General features: G+C 49.3%; 1 protein-coding gene across 3 annotated transcripts in view; it reads right to left on the bottom strand.

The window, feature by feature from the left end:
- The window catches only part of RAB11FIP5 (RAB11 family interacting protein 5), a 101,762-nt gene extending 98,133 nt beyond the window's left edge, over nt 1-3,629 (bottom strand). Inside the window, exon 1 of one of the 3 annotated variants that reach the window (XM_045018130.1) lies at nt 2,886-3,629. In XM_045018130.1, coding sequence (XP_044874065.1) covers nt 2,886-3,310 — 425 coding nt within the window. In that variant the 5' untranslated portion in view covers nt 3,311-3,629. The remainder of the gene's footprint in view (nt 1-2,885) is intronic. The other 2 variants (XM_045018129.1, XM_045018126.1) reach the window with 2 other exon arrangements.
- Nucleotides 3,630-22,564: the final 18,935 nt, after the last annotated feature.

Genomic DNA, 22,564 nt, shown 5'->3' with positions numbered 1-22,564 from the left:
TTATCTGATACTAGCAGACTTCTCCCAAACAAAGGTGTCTACAGCTGACTCAACCAGAGGTTGAAAGTTTACTTCCAAGGTTAGGCAGTTATAAGTTACTGTGTAACACAGCTTGTTGAACTAACCCCTCGGACTTGTAGGGGTTTGCACCATTTCATACCAACCTGCAGGCTTGCAGTCTCCAGTGAGAGTTTGCTAAGCAACCGCTGTCTCCTCCAAAGAGACTCCTGAAGGTCCATATGGGCCCTGTGAAGTACTCACTCGATGACAGTATACAGCTGCACCAACTTGCCTAGAGAATGCAAGCACCTGAGGCCAGGAGTCACTTGGCAGTTATCCACTGTACTGCACTTTGTGCATCTGATGCTTGTGATGAAAATCTACAAATGGCTCCACTGTTATCCAGCACTGCTGACCTCCCGATTACAATGCACTGCTCTGAACGAGTTAGCATTTGTGCAACAACCCCCCACATTAGACAGAAGCAGAACTGCTCAGCTATGTGTCTTAGCTACTCCGCTGACAATGAATGGAGATTCTCTTATGCTTTTGGTACCAGAGCACCTGAGTTTTCATCCCACTGTCACATAAAGCTCCCTGTCTAGCCCCAGGCAATCTCAGGTGTGTGAGGGCACAGATGCTTAATAGCTCTTCCCTTGTGCAATTTGGTGCTTAAAGGGTTTCTTTTGCCATCAATCAATAAAAGCAGCCAGTGTTCGGTTATTCCACGTTGTCCTGAGATGCAAGGTTTGCTTTAACCTTTGTTTAGGGTGTTTCTACATCACCGTTATAAAGCTGTATGTATGTTCAGTCAGTGCCACAACCTAAGCTGGGTTACAAACACAGCTCCATACGACACCTTCAAAGAAACAAAACTAAGCGAAGAAAAGGGTTAAGATCAGCACAGCAGAGTTCCTGGGCAGGAGCCCACTACTTGGGTTACACAGCAAGGCATCAAAGCTGTGATGCAAGTCATCACATGAGACACCATCACTGCCAGCTCCTGAGCAAGTCAGAAGAAACGGCAGGCAATACAGCCCGAGGAAAAGCCTGCAAAACGTAAACAGTGGAAAAGGCTCACAAGATAACAGCAGTATTATTGTTGCTAAAGTAGCACCCAGGGACCTCAAAATCAGGGGGAAACTGTGCTAGGCACTGTACAACCACATAATGAAAAGATCGCTCCGGCCGCAAAGAGCTTTCAGCCTTAGGCTCCATTCCCACACTCAATGGGACTACTCCTGTGCACAGAGTTAAGCACACGCTTACCCCGCTTCAGGATCTGAGCCAAAGTAAAGCCAGCGCACTCTGATTATTTAACCCGGTTTCCCTAATTCAATATTTAGCATGGCGTGGACGCAAGGCCTCTCCCTTTGTACAATGGCTTTCTTTAAATACTCTGACAAAGGGGCACTGCTTTCCTTATGGAGAGCTTTGTGCATTCCAACCTTGTCCAGAGTATAATCCATCAATGCCCAGAGCAAGCTGCAAGGAGCACTGAAAGTGAAATTTCACACACACACACACACACTCTCTAAAGTGGGAGTGCCCCCCAATGGTTGTGATCTAGCAATCAAGTCTCCCTCTAAAGCCTGCAGATAAGCTGTTGCCTTGTGACCTAAATAGGACTTCTCTTTCGAACCATCCACTCTTCCGACCTCTTCATCCATGTAAGAGTAAAGCGATCAGCAAATGCTCCCAGAAAAATAAGTCAAACCACACAGAGCAGAGTTATTCCCTTTTTTAATTGTTACCAACCCACCCCCTTTCCACCAAAAACTGCCCATATTAGGCAAGCCAGAGCCCCAAGAGCCTTGCTGTGCTGTGGAGCAAAAACAAACCAGATTTGTTTGGGATTTGGGGGGAAACAATGTTCTGACCCCTTTAACACTGTTAATCCTGCTCTCCACAAGATCTCCACTCTGTCTCCTGCCATGCCTGGGAGAGGGACACTACCCAATGGATGGAGACTGGAGCATATGCCCAGCCCCTCCCAAGTCCCTCTGCAGTGACTCAGGCAGCCAAGCTTGAGTGAGCAGAGGACGCTAGACTCTCTGATGTTTAGGATTTGGCGCAGGCAAGCCATGAAACACTCCCAACCCTTGGACAGAAGACTTTGCATTCAACCCCACGCTTAAAAAACACTCAACTTGTTCCAACTCTGCTGCCTGCCAGCCAAGCACCTGAAAGCTTTTTTTTTTTTAACCCTCTTGGCACAGAAGGGACGGGAGACCCCACTGCAGCCATGTAAGCAGGAGTTGATCCAACTCTTCCCAGCGCGGGAAAGAGCCCTGCAAAAGCTGAACTTCATCCACCTTCCTGCGGCCAACCAGTTCCAGCAACTGGGCACACAAGATTTGGGGCGCTCTGTGCCGCGTAAACCTAGGGGCCAAGGAAGTTTATGGGGAATGTTCCTTGCATGTAATTGCTGGAACTTTTCGCCATGGCATTTCCCACCCACTCCAGTCCGGAGATGGGGAAAGACCCATTCCCGTTGGGGTGACTCCACTCCCATGGGATTTGCCCAGCTCCAAGAGGGGGAGGGGATGTACTGATTTTGTAGGGACAGTCCTGATTTTTGGGTCTTTTTCATATAGAGGCTCCTATTACCCCCACCCCTGTCCTGATTTTTCACACTTGCTGTCTGGTCACCCTAGGGGAGGGGGGCGTCTTAACTTTACAACCCCGCGTTAGCAAATTGCAATGCGGTAAGTGGTGCGTGCGCCCCGGGATGGCCGCCAGCCGCTCCAGGCGGTGCAGTCTGGACGGGTTTTGAATTTGGGGGGGGCGATGCCGTTGCAACAAGGGGGTAATCGCACTCCTCACCCAGCCGAGCACCACGCCCAGCCTGGGGGCAGGGGGGCCCGATCCGGCGGGATACTCACTGGCTCTCCCTGGAGCGGCTCTCCCTGAAGACCGGCTGCAGGGGCACGGTGGCTTGGCCCAGGAACTTGTCCAGGCCGATGAGCGCCCGGTGCATGACGGTGAGCACCAGCTCGCAGCCCGCCTTGCCCCGGGGGGAGCCCCCTCCCCAGTCCGCCGGCTCCTCCAGCTCCAGGGCCCCCGGGGGCAGCTCGAAGGAGCATTCCTCCTTCCACTCCGGGCTGCCCGTGCTCTTCTCCGCCACCGAGGTGCTGTACTTCTCCCGGCCCAGCTGGATGATGGTGTAGGCATCGCTGGTGCCCGGCTTCCCCCCGCCGCCGCCTCCCTTGCTCCGCAAGCCCCGGGCCTGCAGCACGGTCACCTGGACGTGGGTGGGCAGCCAGCGCTGCAGCGGCGGCTCCTGCTCCGCCACCCGCAGCAGGGACATGGCTCCGGGCGGGGCGGGGGAGAAGCTCCCCCCGGGGCGCCCCTGCGGGAGGGCGGCTGGCTCCGGCTCGGGGCAATGCACAGCCCGGGGACCCGGGAGGCTGCTGGCGGGGACGGTGCAATGCGAAGAGAGGAGACGCTCCCCCGCCCCCTGCGAGGACGATGCGGTGCAAACTCCCGGCCGGGGAAAGAGGGAGGCGCCCCGCCGCTGCAAACGCCCTGCCCCGCGGCTGCAAAGTAACTTTCCTCCCCGGGAAAAGGGGGCGGGCGAACGGAGGCAGCGGCCGCAGCAAAGCAAAGCCCCGGGCCGCCCTGCGCCTCCGAGTCACTCAGCGGCTGCAACCGGGCCCTGGACCGGACCCGCCCCCTCCGGGTCCAGATCCCCTCCCCCCGCCCAGGCTCCGCCTGCCGGGGAGCTGCCTGCATTGGCCCGGGGCCCAGCAAACCCTCCCTCCTGCAGGCCGCTCCCGCCCCGGGCCTGGGCGCGCTGTTTGCTCCGGCTCCCGAGAAGTGCCATGGAAAAGCGAAGCCCCGTGGCCCAGCCTTGGGTGGGGCTGGACACCACCAGCCGTGCCCACCCCAGGCATTCCCAAATCATGAGTCAGGCTGCAAAGAAATCAGCGCCCCCACCCCCCGCCGCCCCCGGCCAGGCAAGGGCCAGTCACTCTCTGGTGTGGACACAGCCCGAGGCACAGTGTGGCGAGAACAGGGAGCTGGCAACCTGCGCTGCCAGGCTCTGACGCCGGCTGGCGGCCAAGCCCCACTTCCATCCACACACAAGTCGGCCTGACTGGGGTCAGCAAGCACCCGGGACCCGGATCCTAGGACCCCCCCTAGGAGAATGGGTCAGACTCCAAGTCCCGCTGTGACGCAGGTCAAAGCCCTGTCATTTCGCAGGGTGAACTAGGGTTGCCAACTGTCTACTAGCACAAACCCAAAGGCCCTTACTCTGCCCCTTCCCTGAGGCCACACCCCTGTCCCGCCCCTTCTCCAAGGCCCCACCCCCTCCATCCTCCTAGCTGTAGCCTGCTCATTTTCACCAGGCTGGGGCAGGGGATTGGAGATGGGGTGCAGCAGGGGGTGTGGGCTCTGGGCTGGGGTAGGGGGATGGGGATGAGGGGTGCAGCAGGGGGTGTGGGCTCTGGGCTGGGGAAGGGGGCTGGGGATGGGGTGCAGCAGGGGGTGTGGGCTCTGGGCTGGGGAAGGGGGCTGGGGATGGAGTGCAGCAGGGGGTGTGGGCTCTGGGGTAGGGGGTTGGGGTGCAGGAGAGGATGTGTGGTGCAAGCTCTGGAGGGAGTTTGAGTGGAGGAGGGGGTGCAGGCTTTGGGCTGGGGGGGGAGGAGTGCAGGCTTTGGAAGGGAGTTTGCAAACTGTATCTAGAATCTCTAGGAATAGTAATTCCATGCTTGACTAATAAGAATATAGCAATAGGGAAATACTACAGACCAGTTGATCAGGATGGTGATAGTGACTGTGAAATGCTCAGGGAGATTAGGCTATAAAAATAAAAAACTCATTAATAATGAGGGATTTCAGCTATCCCCATATTGACTGGGTACGTCACCTCAGCATAGGATGCAGAGAAAATTTCTTGACACCTTAAATCATAGAATGATAGAACTGGAAGGGACCTCAAGAGGTCATCTAGTCCAGTCCCCCACACTCAAGGCAGGACAAAGTATTATCTTCTAGACCATCCCTGACAGGTGTTTGTCCAACCTGCTCTTAAAAATCCCCAATGATGGAGATTCCACCACCTCCCTAGGCAATTTATTCCAGTGCTTAACCACCCTGACCATTAGGAAGTTTTTCCTAATGTCCAGCCTAAACTGCCCTTGCTGCAATTTAAGCCCATTGCTTCTTGTCCTTTCCTCAGAGGTTAAGAAGAACAATTTTTCTCCCTTCTTTCTTATATCAACCTTTTATGTACTTGAAAATTGTTATCCTGTCCCCTCTCAGTCTTCTCTCCTCCAGGCTAAACAAACCCAATTTTTTCAATCTTCCCTCGTAGGTCGTGTTTTCTAGACCTTTAATCATTTTTGTTGCTCTTCTCTGGACTTTTTCCAATTCAGCCACATCTTTCCTGAAATGTTGCACCCAGAACTGGACACAATACTCTAGTTGAGGCCTAATCAACGCGGAGTAGAGCGAAATAATTACTTCTTCTGTCTTGCTTACAATACTCCTGCTAATACATCCCAGAATGATGTTTGCTTTTTTTGCAACAGCGTTACACTGTTGACTCATATTTAGCTTGTGATACACTCTGACCCCCAGATTCCTTTCCGCAATACTCCTTCCTAGGCAGTTATTTCCTATTTTGTATGTGTGCAACTGATTGTTCCTTCCGAAGTGGAGTACTTTGCATTTGTCCGTATTGAATTTCATCCTATTTACTTCAGACCATTTCTCCAGTTTGTCCAGGTCATTTTGAATTTTAATCCTAATCTCCAAAGCACTTGCAGCCCCTCCCAGCTTTGTATTGTTCGCAAACTTCATAAGTGTACTCTCTATGCCATTATCTAAATCATTGATGAAGATATTGAACGGAACCGGACCCAGAACCGATCCCTGCGGGACCCCACTTGTTATGCCCTTCCAGCATGACTGTGAACCATTGATGACTACTCTCTGGGAACGATTTTCCAACCAGTTATGCACCCACTTGTAGTAGCTCCATCTAGGTTATATTTCCCGAGTTTGTTAATGTTGTTGGAGAAGCTAGTCCTGAAACCCACAAGGGGAGAGGCAATTCTTGATATAGTCCCAAGTGGAGCACAGGACCTGGTCCAGTGAATATAGCTGAACTGTTTGGTAATAGTGACCATAACATAATAAAATGTAACACCTGGGGGGGCGGGACACCAAAGCAGCTCACCATGGTAGCATTTAATTTCAGAAAGGAGAACTACACAAAAATGAGGAAGTTAACCGGAAATTAAAAGGTACAGTGCCAAAACTGAAATCCCTGTAAGCTGCATGGAAACTTTTTAAAGACATCATAATAGAGGCTCAATTTAAATGTATACCCCAAATTAAAAATTATAGTAACAGTACCAAAAAAATGCCACCCTGGCTAAACAACAGAGTAAAAGAGGTGATCAGAGGCAAAAAGGCATCCTTTAAAAAATTGGGCATGAAATCCTACTGAGGAAAATAGAAAGGGGCATAAACTCTGGCAAGTCAAGTGTGAAAGTATAATTAGGCCGACCAAAAAAAGAATTTAAAGAGCAGCTAGCAAAAGAAACAACAACTAACAGGAAAAAAAAATTAAGTACATCAGAAGCAGGAAGCCTTCCAAACAATCAGTGGGGCCCCTGGATGATGGAGGTGCTAAAGGAGCACTCAGGAAAGATAAGGCCATTGCAGAGAAGCTAAATGAATTGTTTGTATCCGTCTTCACTGCAGAGAATGTGAGGGAGATTCCAACATCTAAGGCTTTGGCTACACTTGCACTTGGCAGCGCTTTGAAGCGCTAAGTGTAGTCAAAGCGCCAGCGCTGGGAGAGAGCTCTCCCAGCGCTGTCCGTACTCCACCTCCCTGTGGGGAATAACGTACAGCGCTGGGAGCCGCGCTCCCAGCGCTGGGGCTTTGACCACACTGGTGCTTTGCAGTGCCGCAATTTGCAGCGCTGGAGAGGGTGTGTTTTCACACCCTGCTGCAGCGCTGCAAATTTGCAAGTGTAGCCAAGGCCTAAGCCATTTGGTTTTGGTGACAAAGCTGAGGAACTGTCCCAGACTGAAGTGTCATGAAAGGAGGTTATGGAACAAATTGATAAATTAAACAGTAATAAACCACCAGGACCAGATGGTATCACCCAAGAGTTCTGAAGAAACTCAAATGTGAAACTGCAGAACTACTAACTGTCATCTGTAACCTATCATTTAAATCAGCTTCTGTACCAGATGACTGGAGGATAGCTAATGTGACACCAACTTTTTTTTTTTTTAAAGGCTCCAGGGGTGACCCTGGCAATTACAGGCCAGTCAGCCTAACTTCAGTACCAGGCAAATTGGTTGAAACTATAGTAAAGAACAATTATCAGACACATAGATGAATACGGTATTTTGGGGAAGAGTCAACATGGTTTTTGTAAAGGGAAATCATGCCTCACCAATCTGCTAAAATTCTTTGTGGGGGGTCAACCCGCATGTGGACAAGGATGATCTAGTGTATATAGCAGGGGTAGGCAACCTATGGCACGTGTGCCAAAGGCAGCACGCGAGCTGATTTTCAGTGGCACTCACATTGCCCGGGTCCTGGCCACCGGTCTGGGGGGCTCTGCATTTTAATTTAATTTTAAATGAAGCTTCTTAAACATTTTAAAAACCTTATTTACTGTACATACAACAATAGTTTAGTTATATATTATAGACTTATAGAAAGAGACCTTTTAAAAACATTAAAATGTATGACTGGCACCCGAAACCTTAAATTAGAATGAATAAATGAAGACGCGGCACACCACTTCTGAAAGGTTGCCGACCCCTGGTATATAGTGTACTTAGATGTTCAGAAAGCCTGTGACAAGGTCCCTCGCCAAAGGCTCTTAAGCAGAGTAAGCAGTCATGGGGTAAGAGGGAAGGTTCTCTCATGGATCAGTAACTGGTTAAAAGATGGGAAACAAAGGGTAGAAATAAATGGTCAGTTTTCAGAATGGAGAGAGGTAAATAGTGGTGTCCCCCGGGGGTCTGTACTGGGCCCAGTCCTATTTAACATATTCATAAACGATCTGGAAAAAGGAGTAAACGGTGAGGTGGCAACATTTGCGGATGATATAAAACTACTCAAGATAGTTAAGTCCCAGGCAGACTGTGAAGAGCTACAAAAGGATCTCACAAAACTGGGTGACCGGGCAACAAAACGTCAGATGAAATTCAATGTTGATAAATGCAAAGTAATGCACATTGGAAAACATAATCCCAACTATACGTATACACTGATGGGGTCTAAATTAGCTGTTGCCACTCAAGAAAGATCTTGGAATCATTGTGGATAGTTCTCTGGAAACATCCACTCCAGGGGAGGCTCTAGGAATTCCGCTGCCCCAAGCAGGGTGGCGTGCCGCGGGGCGGGCTGTGACGGCACGTCTGCGGGAGGTCCACCCAAGCCGCGGTACCAGCGCACCCTCCGCAGTCATGCCTGCGGCAGGTCGACCTGTCCCGCGGATCCGGTGGACCTCCCGCAGGCATGACTGCGGAAGGTCTGCCGGAGCCGTCTGCTGCCCTGCCGGCAAAATGCCGCCCCAAGCGCGCGCTTGGCGCGCTGGGATGTGGAGCCGGCCCCGATCCACTCAATGTGCAGCGGCAGTCAAATAAGCGAACAGAATGTTGGGAATCATTAGGAAAGGCATATACAAAATATCATATTGCCTCTGTATAAATCCATGGTACGCCCACATCTTGAACACTGAGTACAGATCTGGTTGCCCCATCTCAAAAAAAGATATATTGGAATTGGGAAAGGTACAGAAAAGGACAACAGATTCCATATGAGAACAGATTAATAAGATTGGGACTTTTCAGCTTGGAAAAGAGATGACTAAGGGGAGGATATGCTAGAGGTCTATAAAACCATGACTGGTGTGGAGAAATGAGGAAGTGTTATTTGCTCCTCATAACACAAGAAGTAGATGTCACCAAATAAAATTAATAGGCAGCACATTTAAAAACAAACAAAAGGAAGTATTTCTTCACAAAACACACAGTCAACCTGTGGAACTCTTTGCCAGAGGATGTTGTGAAGGCCAAGACTATAACAGGGTTCAAAAACAGAGATCAAAAAAGCTTATGTTCATGAAGGATAGATCCATCAATGGCTATTAGCAAGGATGGACAATGATGCAAAACCATGCTTTGAAGTGTCTCCAGCCTCTGTCAAAAGCTGGGAATGAGCGACAGGGGATGGATCACTTGATGATTCCCTGTTCTGTTCATTCCCTCTGGGGCACCTGGCATTGGCCACTGTCAGAAAACAGGATAGTGGGATAGATGGGTCTGGGTGGCTGTTCTTATGTACCCTCAGAAGCAGGCAGTTGTAAAACACAGAACATCTGGCCAGGACAGGGCTTCAAAATAGTTCCTGAAGCTGTAGCTGCAGTATTAAGTGGTGGATTAGTGCAAGGCTGTTGCAACTTTATTTGATCTCAGTTTATAAGCAAATACATACCCCTAAAAATTGACATTAAAGGTACGTTGAGGTTGCAAAGCCATGTACTCAAATGTTTGGAAATGCCAGGAGGTTTCCATGCAATCTTAATTCAGGCTCCTGCTGCCTGTGCACTGTAACTAAGGATACGATTTATTCACAGAAGTCACAGATTCTGTGACTTTACTGGAACTCTGTGACTTCTTTGGCTTTTGCTTTCAGCGGCTGCGGCCAAGGCAGGAGGCGGAGCTGTCCCCCCACCCATGGCGGTATTATTCCTCCCTCCCCTCCCCCTTCCCAGTTATTTTTAGTAAAAGTCACAGAGAGGTCACAAGCTCCCCTGAATTTTTGTTTATTGCCAGCGACCTGTCCATGACTTTTACTAAAAATAACCGTGACAAAATTGTAACCTTACCTATGATACATTCTGTATGTGATCATGTAATCACTATTTTTTCCACTTATTATTTTGTCATTTCCTTGATTTTTTTTAAACTGAAAAAACCAGCCATTCCAGCATGTGGAATCATCTTGACCCCAAACGAGTCATCATCAGCAGGATTGGAGCCTTTCGATCCGTAGCACCAACCTCTGCAGCTAACAGAGTACCTGACAGCAAGCCAATACCCTCTCTTGTGGGCCAGCTGCTGCAGGTGGATGGACCGTTCGCTTTCCCCCATGGGTTTCACAGCGAGCCAGCAGAGAAACACTGAGACGTGGGAATCGTGGGTTCTATTCCAAGTTGTGGAAGGGAGTGTGTCCTAGTGATTACAGACCCTTCTTTCACTCCAGACTTGCCTGCCCTTTCAGCCACTGTCACAGTTCCTGAGGTAACTGCTCCTCTGATCCTGAGGGAACGCCACTTATGTGTCAGGTCTCTAGAGGTTACCTTTTCCAGGGTGGAGTCCCACAATTCTCTTCCTCGAAGCCAAGGATTTAGGCTGTGATCACCTCAGCAGATCGCCCAGTAGTTCAGTGCAGGAAGCCTCTTCCCTCAGGGGCAAGGACACGGTTAACCAGTGGCCAGACAGCTTCCACAAAGTATTATTTATACCGAATAAAAGCATGACAGAGAAAACAGATCTCAAAAACAATCATAGAATCATGGAATATCAGGGTTGGAAGGGACCTCAGGAGGTCATCTAGTCCAACCCCCTGCTCAAAGCAGGACCAATCCCCAACAGCTTAACTCCATGTCCAGCTCCCCAGGTGGCACCCACCTTCCACATGCAGACCCTGATGGATTGCAAAGCACTTCAGATCCTCTTGCAGGGCCTGCCTTAGTCACAGTCTCGTGGCAATTTTTGGGTTGGGAGTGAGCATCCCCTCTTCCTATAACAGGCTGGTCACTTTATACAGCTTTCTGTTCTTTCTTTGCTAGGCCTCTTGAATCAGTTCAGACCAATCTATGCAATTTTCCCATTCTTCAGACCTGTTACCTGCCTAGGGATTTGCATGAATAACGCTCTAGTGATTTCAGTTCCATCAGGAAACACCTGTCATACCCCGCCCCTCACGAGCCGGAAAACAATCCCTAGCCATGCAGATTCAATTCTGTTCTGTATAGGTTCTCATACCACACTCACAGTAATATCTGAGCACCTCCCAGTCATGCATTAAACAAGGAGACAGATACATGTAACAATGCTAACGTAGATACCATAGTCTTTGAATATTCCATTTGAATCTGTCACAAACCCCTTCTCCCCCCCCCTTCTGAGCTGATACCTGCCCTCAGGAGCAGCTCCAGGCACCAGCGCAGCAAGCCCATGCCTGGGACGGCAAGCCAGGGGGGGCAGCATGCCGGTCGCCGTGAGGGTGGCAGTCAGGCAGCCTTCGGCGGCGTTTCTGCAGGAGGTCCGCTCAGGTAGCCATACCCGTGTGAGCTTTGATTGAGCTAATGCACTAAAAAGAGCCGGGTAGCTGTGGCTGCATGGGAGGGGGATGGGCTAGCTGCCCTGAGTACAATCCTGTCTGGACCCCTCGGTGTGATTTGGGGTGGGTAGCCTGGCTCACCACTCACACGGTCATGGCTACACGTCTGGCTTTTAGCATGCTGGCTCAATCAAAGCTATTATGGGCCTGGCTACTTACACTGGAAATCAGCCTCCAGCCCCGGCCTAGGCATACCCGCTGATTCCCGCCGGCACCCGAATTCTACCCTCCTTCTCCCTCCAGGTACTTTTATGACCCCAATCATTCTAGTCTCCCAGTGCCTGTATCTCCCTGGGGTGGGGAGGTGCTTAAGACACCAACAGGACGTCCTCCTAAAAGAATGTTTGATCCAACCCCTTCGAAGAAAGACAGTAGCTATCAGAGATAAGTAGCAATGCATTCTCAAAGGGCTGCACCCAGGAGGCTGTGTACACTTACCCAGGCTCAGAGTGCTCCTTTGAAGGGGCCCCGCAGATGTTACTATGCCCCAAAGGCAAAGTGGGGGGAAGTTACTCCGGGCATGTAGCAGAAACTTAGCTGAGCATGTGGCATAGGAGGCAGATGTGCCAAGATTACTTTTCTCTGAAAACTACAGAGTTTTGGCCATTTTAACAGATCTACTTGGAAACTCAAACTATCGCCTGATTTTTCTGAAGTTGGGCTCAAGCCCCCGTGTACATGTATGGGATTGAGATTCAGAGAGCAATCTGTGTGCGTTAAGAAATAACCTTGATACTTCAATGGGTCAAAGTCATCTCGTGTCTGTCTGATACCTCTCATCACTTAGAGTCTCCCATAGTCAAATTCCCCGGACTGTCTTGCAGGAGATGATTCTAAGCAAACGTTTCAATTTCTTTTTAATATTCACACCTCTCAGCTTTCTCCTTTCCCCCTACTCAGCTTTCGAGTTGGTGATGGGAACTTCTTGCCGTTTTCTGCAGTTGTTCCCTGAGGTCACAGAGCACATATTTTGTCAGAGGGGAAAAGTGGAAATGTGCTTTTGTGTCCACCCTTTAAACAAAGCACCCGCATATTTGCAGGACGGAGACCATCAGATGTACAGCACTTCTAAGTTCACCACTACAGAATTGTTTTCAGTGGCTTGATTTTCTGCATTGCTTTCCCACATGTGGGGACTAGGGAGGAAGAGAGAATTTAAAGCTAATTTAAATTAGATTAGGAGTAGGAACCATCCTTTGCTGTATTCTTGCAACATCTCCATAAAAGAGTAGGAACAATATTGGAACTATGTCATGCACAGTTTTGATTAGTTTATATACAGCATATGAAACCTGACAAATATTCTATGCTCCCTATTGATGAATGCAGTTTTCTCAGTTTGCTATAGAAGAACTTTAAAATGGAAAGGCACACACTTTTGACGGTTTTGCTTGAATTCAGGCAACTATAAGAAGATGCATGCAAATTTTCTACATGTATTTTTGTCAAAGGATGTTGGCAGGTAGGATGATAGCTATGTGGCCTAATGGATAGAGCACTGGCCTGGGACTCAGGGAACCTAAGTTGTATCGCTGGTTGTTCCACTGTACTGCTGGGTGGCCTTGGGCAAGTCACTTTGCTGCCGTGTGCCTGAGTTTCCCCATCTGTAAAATGGGGATAAAAGACACTGACCTCCTCTGTAAAGTGCTCTGCAATCTACTCACGAGAAGTGCTATATAAGAACTAGGCATTATTATAATGATTAAAGGAAGTTTGCAGTGGAGGAATGACAGTGTCTAAACACCGATATAACGACAGGGTTGCCTGGGATGGTAGGAGGCAGGGCTCAGCAACCTTGGGACTCATTTCTGGTTTTTGTCTTATGTTCCTAAAAGCTCATGCTTCAGGGTTTCAGCTGCCACCTGCAGGGGTCAGGGCGGGATATTTTCCATCCTATGTATTAATCTCCTTGAAACATCAGCTTTGGCCAGGGCTGGAGACGGGACATTGGGCGTGGAGGGCCAGGGCTCTCAGGTAGCACAAAGTGTTCCATCTCTCAGGTGCTCGGCTGGATGGTTCTTGCTCACATGCTCAGGGACTAACTGGTCACCAGTTAGTGGGAGCGGGAAGGAATATTCCCCCACATCCGATTGGCAGTGATCCTGGGGGGATTTCACCTTTCTCTGCAGCATGGGGCACGGGTCACTTGCCAGGATTATGTGGGTATATCTCAATCATTCCCCTGCCAATGTGGAGGTCTCAGGCATCGGTGCCCCTTAGTGCCTCCTAGTCTCTGCCTGTGGCACATAACAATCTAGTCTCCAGTGGGCTGTACTGCTTTGGTCTCATTTCAGCTGGGGCTACACAGGACGTCCGACAGGGGGAGCCAGAGGGCCAGGGCCCCATCACGTTTTACTGGCTGTAAGTGTGAGCGACGGAGGGGAGGGGCAGAGAGGAGCGAATGGGCGGCGGGGCCTCGCGGTCATAGTGGGGCCATGTCAAACCAAGCTCTTGTCCTCTGACAGGGGAACAAGCCTTGGGATTGCGGGGTGTGCGATGGGGTGCACTCATCTCCTGAGTGCCTCCTAGTGTCCGGGGTGTGGTACTGCACCCTTGTCCTGGGTACTGGACCCTGGTGCCCCCTATAGGTTGCCCCCTGTAGGTTGCCAACTTCGCTAGGCAGGTCTTCAGTGGCCCAGCCCTCAATCAAAAATGGACAAACCCTGGTCAGGATAGCAAAAGTCCAGCAAAACTATCGGCCTGCACCAGGGTTTTCAGCCCTGTTTCTGGGCCCTTTAAACCTAGCTCCTTTTCTTGGGCTTTTAAACTAGCCGTGTCCCCTATCTGGGGCTTAGCCCACCCCGGCACTGGCTGGGAGACCTAGGCCCACCCACAACTCCAGGTCCCAACCTAGGGACCCTATAAACAGCAGCCATGTACTGCTGCCTCTAGTTCGCTGCTGCTGTTCCCTGGGCCTTTCCCCATGTAGCCCCGTATCTTCACCCCTCAAGTCCCAGCCAGGAACTGACCTGCTCATGCCCTATCACTCCTTTTATCTGCGTCGGCTAGACTCTGATTGGCTGTTTCCATAAGGCCTGTCTAGGCAGGCCTGGAGGACCCACCTCTGCTGCACCTTCCTGGGGTGGGCTGTGGTAAGACCATAGGGTCTCTAGCCCAGGGCCATGAAAGGACTGATGCACCCTGTTACGGGGGAAGCAGTAGATGTGATAAATCTCGACTTTAGTAGGGCTCTTGATACTGTCTCACATGACCTTCTCATAAACAAACTAGAGAAATATAGCGTAGAGGAACCTACTATAAGGCGGGTGCACAACTGGTTGGAAAGCATACTCAGAGAGAGTTATCAGTGGTTCACAGTCAAGCAGAAAGGGCATTTCGAGTGGGGCCCTGCAGGGATCTGCCCTGGGTCTGGTTCTATTTGATATCTGCATAAATGGCTTGGATAACGGCATGGGGCGTACATTTACAAAGTTTGCGGACAATACCAAGCTGGGAGGGGTTACAAGTGTGGTGGAGGACAGGATTAGAATTCAAAATGATCTTGACACACTGGAGGAATGGGCTGAAATAAACAGGATGAAAACCAGTAAGTACAAATGCAAAGTACTCCACTTAGGAAGGAATAATCAGTTGCACGAATACAAAATGGGCAATGACTGCCTAGGAAGGAGCACTGCGGAAAGCGATCTGGGGGTCATAGTGGATCACAAGCTAAATATGAGTCAACAGTGTAACTTCTTCTTCTTATTATTCACTCCCTGTGGAGCATAAGGCGCCAACCACTCTCCTCCATTCATTTTGTTCTTGAGCGAGACAGCAGATTTCATCCCACTTCATTCCCATACCTTTCATCTCCTCTTCAATGGTCCTTCGCGACGTCCCCAATGGTCTACCTCTCCTCCTTCTTCCTTTTGGAGTCCATCGTAGGGCAATACGAGGGTGTCTGTCAGCATCCATTCTCAACACATGCCCCAGTCACCTCCATCTTCGTTGTTTGGCTTCATCCACTATATTGTTGATGCCGTTAATCGGCTCACTTCAACATTGGTGATACGCTGCGGCCAATGTATGTTAAGAATTCGCCTAAGACACCTTCCTTCAAAGCCCCGAAGCCGACTTTCTATCATCTTGTTGGTCCTCCATGTTTCCGCCGCATAGAGCAACATAGAGCGGACGTTCGACCTGTAGATCTCTACCTTAGTTTTCATTTGCAAGATGGTTGACCTCCAAATATTCTGAAGTCTATAGAATGCGTTTGCTGCAAGACCGATTCTGGTAGATATCTCCTTCTGAATATTGCCATCAGCCGATATGTAACTACCAAGATATTTGAAGTCGTTCACCTCCTCCAGTTCTACGTCACATAACACTGTCTTCGTCGAGCTAGCTGTTTTTACTTTCATTACTTTGCTCTTACCGGCATGGATATTAAGTCCTACACACCTTGCTACTCTACCTGCAAAAAAAGCAAACATAATTCTGGAATGTATTAGCAGGAGTGTTGTAAGCAAGACACGAGAAGTAATTCTTCTGCTCTACTCCGCACTGACAAGGCCTCAACTGGAGTATTGTGTCCAGTTCTAGGCTCCACACTTTGGGAAAGAAGTGAACAAATTGAAGAAAGTCCAGAAGAAAGCAACAAAAATGATTAAAGGTCTAGAAAACATGGCCTGTGACGAAAAGTTAAAAGAACCTGGGTTTGTTTAGTCTAGCGAAGACCGAGAGGGGACATGATAACAGTTTTCAAGTATGTAAAAGGTTGTTACAAGGAAGAAGGAGAAAAAATGTTCTTCTTATTCACTGAGGATAGGACAAGAAGCAATGGGCTTAAAGTGCAGTAATGGAGATTGAGGTTGGACAGTAGGAAAAAAATTCTTAACTCGCAGGGTGGTTAAGCACTGGAATAAATTACTAGGGAGGTTGTGGGATCGCTATCATCAGGTTTTTAGGACCGGAAAAGACAAACACTTGTCAGGGATGGTCTAGATAATACTTAGTCCTGCCTCGGCGCAGGGGACTGGACTGGATGATCTATCGAGGTCTCTTCCAGCCCCACAGTTCTAGGATTCCTGGATTCTCCTCACTCTTTCGCACTGCATGCCTTGGTTTATTATGAATCAAGAAGGCCTTTTTGTGTGTATGCAGATAGCAAAGACATGAAAAAATGCTTAAATGTTTGCACACAAATGACCTTAGCTAAAGTGTATGTGTGGGACCCTGAAAATCAAGTGTTGCAAAGGCAAATTTTAGAGATAAAAACCTTTTTCCTGCCTCTGCTGATGATGCATGATGGCAAAAGAAAAATCCCCTCCACTGCAGTTAGCTGGGTGCAATCTATGGCCCGTGTTACACAGAAAGTCAGACCAGATCATCAGAATAGGCCCTTCCGGTCCTCAAATCTAGAGATGAGATTTTCACTCTCACTGGAGCCCCTATAGGCCATTGTGGGGCCAGAAAGGTCCTGTGATGGATCTGCCAAGCAGGAGGCTACAACTCCTATCATCTCCCCTCCCCACTGCACTTCCCTTTACCTGGCCAGGTAAGGGGAAAGATCCTGACTCCCATCCTGAACCAACAGCGACCGGGCTCTCTTTGGGAGTGGGAGCCGCATGGCAGCAGGGAGCTGGAGAGAAGCCTCAGGAACTGTGGCCAGAGCCACGTGTGGAACCAGCTGTGACTGCCGGCCCTCACAGCTGAGCACAGGTCTTAGTCATGTGTCTGAGCAATTACTGGGACCCACCAGGGCTAGTGCTGCCGACAAGGCCTAGCTGCTGAAGTACCTACAGGGCTTGCCTCCAAGTCACAGCCACTGGGCACCCACAATAGTGACAGCCCCTTTAGCCAGACAGAAGGGAATCCCCCCACCCTGCCGCATTGCAGGTATTGCCTAGGATAGCATCGGGTGGTATGGGGATTCTGAGCAGCACTGCCACACACAGCCAGCTTGGGACCCCTCGCCTCCTCAGCCCGGTTGCCTAGGGTATAGGCAAGGGTTGTTTTGGCATTCAAAGCACCGCTGAATCGGGACGGTGCACAGGGGGCTTAAAACCACCTTTGCCTCCACCCCCAGGCCCAGTGTGGAATCTGACCCTGAGAACTCCCTGCCCTCCCAACCCCTGCTCTGTTCCTTTGATTCACTAGTGTCAACGGGAGTTTTCCTTCAAATAGGCCCCAGATAAAGTGACTCACCGTCTCCCAGGCAGCTGGGATGAGAAGGAGCCGAGAGAGGTGAGAGAACAAGTGATTGATCATAACATCAGAGGGGTAGCTGTGTTAGTCTGTATCAGCAAAAACAACAAGGAGTCAACTCTGTCTGCATATCTATTCAAGGCACACCATCATGGGACCTAACCACATCAGCCACGCCATCAGGGGCTCGTTCACCTCCACATCTACCAATGTGATATATGCCATCATGTGCCAGCAATGCCCCTCTGCCATGTACATTGGCCAAACCAGACAGTCTCTACGCAAAAGAATAAATGGACACAAATCAGACGTCAAGAATTATAACATTCAAAAACCAGTCGGAGAACACTTCAACCTCCCTGGTCACTCAATAAAAGACTTAAAAGTGGCAATTCTTCAACCAAAAATTTTCAAAAACAGACTCCAATGAGAAACTGCAGAACTGGAATTAATTTGCAAACTGGACACCATCAAATTAGGCCTGAATAAAGACTGGGAGTGGCTGTGTCACTACAAAAAATAATTTCCCCTCTGTTGATGCTCACACCTTCTTGTTAACTGTTGGGAATGGGCCACATCCACCCTAATTGAATTGGCCTTGTTAGCATTGACACCCCCCTCACAACTTGGTAAGGCAACTCCCATCTTTTCATGTGCTATGTAGTTATACCTGCTACTGTATTTTCCACTCCATGCATCTGAAGAAGTGGGTTTTAGCCCACAAAAAGTGTATGCCAAAATAAATTTGTTAGTCTCTAAGGTGCCACAAGGACTCCTCGTTGTTTTTGCTGATCACAACATGTGCATCATGTTTGTACAACCACTTGGTAGCTTCCTGATGCATCCCTTGGGAGGCCAGGCCGCGCAGACAGTCCAACCTACAGGCCAAGTCGGCCTGCAAAGTAGACTTGGAGTTTGGATGGGGCTTATACTGGAAGAGCAGGAAGGCAGGGGTGTGTGTGTGTGTGTGAGGGAGAGACAGAGAGAATCCATGTACGTTGTGAGCCTGCGCTGGATTCCTTGAGAAGTTATCACGCATGTACGACCAGGTCCTCTGTAGATAATGGGCCCCTATTTCATTTACAGTGAGGCCATTGATGTATCAGCTGCACAGGGAGGTGCTAAGGACACAGCCCCACCCTAACCCCCCTTTCTTGTTTGGCAGGAGTCTCTTCGTACATTGCTCCAGTAAAGAGGGTGGATGGCCTTGGGTTTTAGGCAGTGGGTTGGGACTCAGGAGATCAGAATTCACATCCTGGCTCCACCACTGACTCCCTTGTGACCTTGGGCAAGTCACTGAGTTTCTTGGGACTACCTGTAATGTGGCGATCACACACTTCATTTCTCTCCCCACTTTGTTTGCCTTGTCTGTTCAGATTGTCAGCTCTTCTCCCACAGCGCCTGGCACAATGGAGCCCCTGCTCTCGGTCGAGGCCTCTAGATGCTTTTGTAATACACACACAGGGCTCAGAATGTTGATGGCTTTAATCTCACCCGCCGCAGTGGCGTCTTCGCTTGGGTTTAATTCCATTTGGTGACAATGACGTACAGTCTGGGTAGCAGGTGGATGGAAACCCTTTCTTAGGCTCTGGGTTTGAAACCCAGCTTCCCAGCTCATTGGTGCAATTAGATGGCCATTACATTGAACGTCTAGGGATCCAATTCCCACAGCAAGTGCTTGGATGACCAGGGTTTACACCCACCATTCCCTGTGCCCTGAAAGCAGGAGGCCAGTGGTTAATAGCAGGCCCTTGCAGGCTGTTTTTCTCCTTTGTTAACAATCCTCTACGGTGTGAAGAAGTGATCAGTGAGGGAGACCCGTCCTCAACACAGCTACAGCAATAACCTGCCCTCCTCCATCTGCCTCCAGCATGGGAACTAGGAACATAGGACATAAGATTGGAAGGGACCTGCTGGGTGATCAAATCCAGCCCCCTGCTCTCTCAACCAACCCACTCGTACAATCCTGGACTGGACCCACCAGACTGGAGCAGACCAGGGTCCCTGTCTTTGACAGAGGCCAGGACCAGTTACTACTTAGACAACGGCACATGGAACTCCCTAGGGGCAGCAGCATCCTAGGCCTGTCAGACAGTGATTGTCTTATACCCTGAAGCAGGAGTGCACATATGCCTCCCCAGCCCCCCTGGTCCTAGCAGTGCAGTGGTGGACTGTCTCATTACTGAGGTTAGTGTTCCTTTGGGTTTCTACAATAACAAAAAGCAGCATCTAGCCAAAGCCTGAGGCGCCCTGAGCCAGTTTACTCCCATCCCACAGCTGACAGAGTCCAACCCCCTACCAAACACAGACACGTCTGATCCCTTTCTGAGTTACCTTAAGCTCTTGGGCTTAGTGTCTAGTGGCAATGAGTGCCACAGGTTTTATAGATTTCGTAGGGTTTAAGATCAGAGGGGACCATTTTGAACATCTGCTCTGACTTCCTGCATAACACAGGCCATAAAAACGTACTCAGTAATTTCTGCATCAAGCCGATAACTTGAACTAGAGCATCATCGTTTAGAGAGACATAGACTCCAAGTGGCAGAGAATCCACTAAGTCCTTAGATAAGTTCTTCCAACGGTTAATTACCCTCAGTGTTAACAACAAAAAGAACAGGAGGACTTGTGGCACCTTAGGGCTTGGCTACACTTACAAATTTGCAGCGCTGCAGCAGGGTGTGAAAACACACCCTCTCCAGCGCTGCAAATTGCGGCGCTGCAAAGCACCAGTGTGGTCAAAGCCCCAGCGCTGGGAGCGCGGCTCCCAGCGCTGTACGTTATTCCCCACAGGGAGGTGGAGTACGGACAGCGCTGGGAGAGCTCTCTCCCAGCGCTGGCGCTTTGACTACACTTAGCGCTTCAAAGCGCTGCCGCGGCAGCGCTTTGAAGTGTAAGTGTAGCCAAAGCCTTAGAGACTAACAAATTTATTTCAGCATAAGCTTTCGTGGGCTACAGCCCACTTCTTCGGATGCATAGAATGGAACATATATTGAGGAGATATATATACACATACAGAGAGCATGAAAAGGTGGGAGTTGTCTTACCAACTCTGAGAGGCCAATTAAGTAAGAAAAAAACTTTTGAAGTGATAATCAAGATAGCCCAGTACAGACAGTTTGATAAGAAGTGTGAGAATACTTACATGGGGAGATAGATTCAATGTTTGTAACGGCTCAGCCATTCCCAGTCCCTATTCAAACCTAAGCTGATTGTATCTAGTTTGCATATCAATTCCAGCTCAGCAGTTTCTTGTTGGAGTCTGTTTTTGAAACTTTTCTGTTGCAAAATTGCCACCCACAGGTCTGTCATTGAATGACCAGACAGGTTAAAGTGTTCTCCTACTGGTTTTTGAGTGTTATGATTCCTGATGTCAGATTTGTGTCCATTAATTCTTTTCCGTAGAGACTGTCCGGTTTGGCCAATGTACATGGCAGAAGGGCACTGCTGGCACATGATGGCATATATCACATTGGTAGATGTGCAGGTGAACAAGCCCCTGATGGTGTGGCTGATGTGATTAGGTCCTATGATGATGTCACTTGAATAGATATGTGGACAGACTTGGCATCGGGTTTTGTTGCAAGGATAGGTTCCTGGGTTAGTGTTTTTGTTCAGTGATGTGTGGTTGCTGGTGAGTATTTGCTTTAGGTTGGGGGGTTGTTAACAACGTGCACCTCATTTTGAGTCTGAATTAGTCTAGCTTCAGCTTCCATCCACTGGTTCGTGTTATGCCTTTCACTCAGCTCTTATTTCCTCCCTTGTGTTCCTCGCTGACACAACGGGCAGTCTGGATTCTCCATTGATTACTGCCGCTCGCTAGTTGTAGCGCTTCTTCCCAGGTGATGCCAGTGCATTCAGTCTTCTCTGTCACTACTTGTTCCTCCTCGGCCTTCCTTGCTTTCTCTTTCCTCCCTCAGGTATCTAATCCGATGCTTGTTTAGCGTGTCTCCCATAGTCCAGATGGAGCCTTCTTTCTTTCATGATATACTAAAAAGCTGTCTACACTCAGAAATCTCTTCCCCCCATTTAGGTTAGACAGAAGTGCCCAAATTCCCTTCTCTGTCCCTTTCATTAGTTTGTATACCTCTATCACATCTCCTCTTATCCTTCTCCTCCCTAAATCAAACATCCACTGTCTTTTCAATCTCCCTCACTACTTACACAGCCTCCTCCTAGTTAGCTTCTGGAAGCATAGAGATGTCTGTAGCAACCCCCCTGCTACAGCCATAATCTCTATTCTCGTTATCTCCGGGCAGATCTATATTATCTTCATTAATCATTTATATAGCTCCATACATTTACACAGCGTCCTGCATACAGAGCCAGGCAGAGAGAGAAGCACTCATGCGGGTAATTTTGTATGATGTTAGTCAAGAAGGGGACACATTTTTCAAAGGCGATTTAGCTTCTCGCCTGAGTCGTCACCTGAACTCATTCGCAGGGATGGGTGCTGGCATCTCGATGTCTGTTTGATTTGTGGGCACAGTGAGGGGGATGTTTGAATTGTCGCCTTCCTACCTGCCAGGAGCTCACAAAGGACTGCAGGCACAACCTAGGAGATTGTCGTTAACAGAAATTTGGTCTCTAATCTGTGTCTGTTTTATTGCGGGGGGAAAACTCAAAGCATGAGTGGAAAGAATCAATAATATGACGGAGCAAGCCAGCGGGTTAGAGCTAAGGAGTTCCTCGTCCCAGGTCCAGAGCATGATTTTCCAGGCTATTTCGCTGTCCTCCCCCGTCCACTTTCGTGTTATCTGTGAATTTCGCTCCGAGGCTGTTTATTCCCTCATTTCTGATCATGAATGAAGGAGGCCAGGGCTAACACAGCCCTCTCACTACTGCCCATTGAATCACCCGTATCCTAGTCCCAGTTCTGCTACTACCATAAGGGTGTGCAGCATTGTTTTATGTCGGCTTACACCAGGGGAGGATCTGGGCTCAGAAAAATGTTGAGAGCAGGGCCTGTGTCGTCTTCCGTGCCTGGTGCAGCACCAAGCATATGGCTAGCACTGAAACAGCCCCA

Source organism: Mauremys mutica, chromosome 5 (assembly GCF_020497125.1).
Source record: "Mauremys mutica isolate MM-2020 ecotype Southern chromosome 5, ASM2049712v1, whole genome shotgun sequence".
NCBI lineage: Eukaryota > Metazoa > Chordata > Testudines > Geoemydidae > Mauremys > Mauremys mutica.
The sequence above is the reverse complement of the archived record's forward strand: the minus strand, read 5'-3'. Positions and strand labels throughout refer to the sequence as shown.